The 4,312-nt window shown below is 41.2% G+C and overlaps 1 protein-coding gene across 1 annotated transcript; it reads right to left on the bottom strand.

Annotated features, from left to right (window-relative positions):
• Window positions 1-353: 353 nt before the first annotated feature.
• dlx4b (distal-less homeobox 4b) lies at window positions 354-3,688 on the bottom strand. The gene is made up of 3 exons (XM_084040693.1): window positions 3,149-3,688; window positions 2,353-2,546; window positions 354-935 (listed from the first exon to the last, which is right to left on the bottom strand). Exons 1-3 carry the CDS (start codon window positions 3,477-3,479, stop codon window positions 678-680), a joined length of 783 nt encoding a protein of 260 aa, XP_083896819.1. The 5' UTR covers window positions 3,480-3,688; the 3' UTR covers window positions 354-677.
• Window positions 3,689-4,312: the final 624 nt, after the last annotated feature.

Raw genomic sequence — 4,312 nt, forward strand, 5'->3', positions numbered from 1 at the left:
CGAGATTGACGGAAAAGATCGTTAAAATGAGCGTGCAGCGTGCACGTGCTTTCTCATCCCCTCGCGGTTTACGTCTCTCTCTCTCTAAAAATGTGAAATTCAACATTTGTGGAAATGTTTAATGGATGAGTATTCTGTTGGTATTTAAATTTAAATGATTACACATTACTTTGATAGCTATTTGGACATAAGCAGGCGATAGTTTTTCTGATCAGGAATCGATCCGCAGGTGTTTTGACCAAACAGCTGTTTGCTGAGCTGTGAGTTAAGAGAACTACGGCGAGCACCGTCGGAAGGCATTTGTCTTTAACCTGGCAGCTCTTTCACTGGTCGATAAAAGAAAACCTTCATCTATTTGCTTTTTTTAATAACATTTCACTCATTAAAATCATGTCAAATGTAACACAAGAGATTCATCAAAAATAATGCAGCTTATGAATAATGCTTATGAAGAAGACCCATGCACACAAAATACTTAAAAAAAATGAGTTTATCCAGAGCGTCTTGTTAAACTACATATTTAATGTCTGGTCGAATTTGGCTGTGAAAACTGGTTTCAAAACGCACACAATAAAGAATATGATCAAGATATATTAAACACACATTTAAACAGTTCTGAGAGGAGGCCGAAAGAGAAACCAGTTCAGTGTGAAGCGCGCTTCCCACATCAGCAGCGGTCACATCATCTGAGGCCTTTGCGTCGCGTCCTGGTGAGGACGGTGGTGGTTCGGATACCAGTGGCCAAAACTGTTCATGTAATTGTTCGGGTGCATCTGCGCTCCCTTGTTGCCCATGGAGACCTCCCAGAGTTGGGACAGGCCGGGTGAGCAGGGGGAGACGGAGCTGGTGCTGTGGAGATGCTCCCCCTCGGATCCGCTGCCTTGCTTGATGATCTTTTTATACTTGGAGCGCTTATTCTGAAACCATATTTTCACCTAAAATAAAAAGGAAAAAACGCAAACAATGGTCATTGTGGTCGACAACGAGCAGTAATATATAAAAAGGGAAATTACACCGAAAAAGAGGGTTTTTGTTAGCATATTTGCCCTCAATTAAACTCAACGCATTTTTCCAGAATTGGCCTCAAGTGACTATCGTGAACAATAAAACCCCCCATCTTCAACGTGTTGTTGTTGCAGATCCCAGGCCTGCTGGCGCGTTGGTGGCCGCTCAAGCCTCATGACTGGGCAGCATTAAAAACTGAGCTCTCTCATTGTTGCTGCTTTACGAGTCCAACGGTGCATGAGTGTGACAGCAACACGTCGAGACTGAAACTGGCACTTTCTGCAGATTCCAAAATAACACGGCTATTTCCAAACGAAGACAATGGTGTGAACGCTCGTAAAACTGCAACCAAAAGAGTCCAAAACGAAAACGCTATAAACTAAAATAAAACAATCCAAGCAGCAACAGCAACAACGACACAAAGGCGGCGTATAACCGGGAGATAATTGACGTGGCCGAGGCGGCTGACAGAGTTGATCTCATCTGTTTATCTCTTATTTTGAGACGTCAAGCAAACGTCAAAACAGACGCGGTGAAGCGCACGAGGCGACAGTTGACAGCGACACGTGCACCTGTTTGTCAATAAAATAGGTTTACACATGCGAGGGAAATTATTAATATGTTGCCCTTTTTCAATATGTAATTTACAAACATTGATATCATAAATTGCGCGTGCAAAGACGCATTATTAAACGCAAATTAAAGCGTTAAACAAGTCGTATTTTATATAATAAAGTATTGCAAGACACTTGAAAACTTCTTTATTTTAATTTTAATTTCTATAATTCTGTTCTGCATGCACGTGCACTACCAGGGTTGGCAAAGGTAATCCAGCCATGAAAATGAGTATAGCAAATAAGACATGCATTAAAGGATCGAGTTACAAATCACAAGTTGGTTTCTCATTTGATCTTCTAAAGCGCTGTGATCCTTAATAATATATACAGCAAACGAGGTTTCCTTTTTGAGCGTTTCAACACCCTCTCTCTCAGTAGCCTGTATACTTCAGTCTGCTTTATTAATTCAAGTATTTTAGATATAAAATATTAGCCTGTGTAATTATATTTAATAAGCCATTTAATATCCAGGCCTGGTATTTTAAGTTGAATAATAGATAAATTAGTGAAGCAGTGAAGTTTTATTAACACCTTACTTTTATTATTATGAGCAATAATAACGTGCATATATATATATATATATATATATATATATATATATATATATATATATATATATATATATATATATATATATATATATATATATATATATATATTGATATATATATATATATATATTGATATATTCGACACCATATGAGGACTGCTGGGTGAGTTGAAGGCCCACCTGAGTCTGGGTGAGTCCCAGTTTGGCCGCCAGGTCGGCGCGCTCCGGTAAGGCCAGGTACTGGGTCTGCTGGAAGCGCTGGTGCAGAGCCTGCAGCTGCAGACTGGAGTAGATGGTCCGAGGCTTCCGGATTTTTTTCCCCTTGCCATTCAGACGCACATCCCTGCTCTCGATCGCCGTGGACTTCTCGCGATCTTGTCATTAAAGAAAGAAAATTAGATGACATTTTCTTACTTTCTGTTAATGCTGTAGGTTACAACCAAAACTATTTCACATTTGAGAAGTTTTCCTAATCTCATTTTTTTTTTTTTTTTTTTTTTTTTTTTAACAGATTCAGTACAAACAGGACATACAGTGTCTGGGAGGCCATGCATGCTTACACAAAGTCTTTAAAGCAAAGTTATTAAATGATATGACCTGCTTTGCGGTAACAATGAGGGTATGAGCTCCTGAGGTATAAAGGCCCAGGCTAATAATTTCATTAACCCATTAGAAATGATGGTAAATAAAATGAATGGCACCATCTGCCTTCACTATAACGAGCGGTGAGGAGGGAGCAACCCTGGTGTGACTGCTAGGCCTCGCTTGGACATTCACCAGGCTTTAATTACACTTTCAATACAACATATTAAATATGACACAATTTCTGTTTATTTACTAAATCCCCAAAGGATTTTTCTCGTCATTAAGATGTCAAGGAAACTTGGCACACTTGTGCGTAATTGCGCTTGATGGCAAATCAGACTTTTCATATCAAGAACAGTTTGGTCCGGCTGGATCGGACGCTGCCACATACCTGCGTGCTCTAACCGGCTGTGGGCCAGACTGCTGCTGCTGCTGCTGCTGTGATTGCTATGCTGGTAGGGCATGTAAGCAGACGGGGGATGAGCGTTCACCGCGTTGGGGTAGGCGTAGCTCAAAGAGCGGCCATAGGACGCGCTGCCAGGAAACGGACTTTCGTGCTGGGAATGCCCAGCAGCGTGCAAGCCATGGACGGGGTAAATGTGGGAGAGTCCGGGGGAGAGCTGCTGGTGGTGGGCCGGGTGTCCGTGGCCGAATTCTAGAAAGGCCGATTTGGAGGGATCGGAGGCATTCAGACTGTCAGGCATGAAACCCATAGACATCATTGGCTAATAACGTTGAGTCCATAAACCCCGTCGCTCTGGAGAGGCGTTCATGAGCTCTGTCGGGCAGCGAGGAAAACTTGGAACAAATCCACACTTCCGTCCGACGCTGCGCGCGTGAAAAAGAGTCCCCCGCAGTAAGGAGCGCGAGCGTGCATGTTCGCAAATGTTTAGGAGGCGAAGGCGATCGAATAAAAAGCGAACGCGGCCCTTCTTTACATCACTGGAGGAGCTGACACGGTTCTTCAAAACACCTCCTGCCTACTGAGCCCCAAACACACACACACTGCCTTCCATCCGCGAGCTCTCTGATTGGTCTGCAGCAGCCAGCTGTCACTGGAGCTCCACCATGAAACTTCATTCACATGTGATACAGGATGCAGCAGACACCTCCTCCTATAGACATTATGACATGTTTTGGTCACACAGAAATGTTATTATGGTACAAATGACATTTATTTTACTTTACAAAGTAAAACAACTCGGTTTCAGGAGGCAAGGTTAAATATTTAAGCCAAAAAACATGCGCAATGCTCCTTTATGAATAATACACAATCTAAATCAAATGTAGCCTCAAATAATAATAACAATAATTAGCCTCAAATTATCTGGTGTTAATAACTAAAACAAAATTAGTTTAGATAATTTTCGTTTATAAACTTCATTGAGTTTAATTTTCCCTTTATTTGCTATATTTATTATTAATAGATTTAATAATGTAATCCGTATTAATTAAATCGAATAGATGAGAAAGAGGCTCATTTTGAATTGTGTAAAATGTCGCCATCACCGAGAAAACATTTTGTGATATTTGGAATTTCATTTTGGAGCAAATG

The sequence above is a fragment of the Eutrigla gurnardus genome (genome assembly GCF_963514095.1).
Source record: "Eutrigla gurnardus genome assembly, chromosome: 22".
NCBI lineage: Eukaryota > Metazoa > Chordata > Actinopteri > Perciformes > Triglidae > Eutrigla > Eutrigla gurnardus.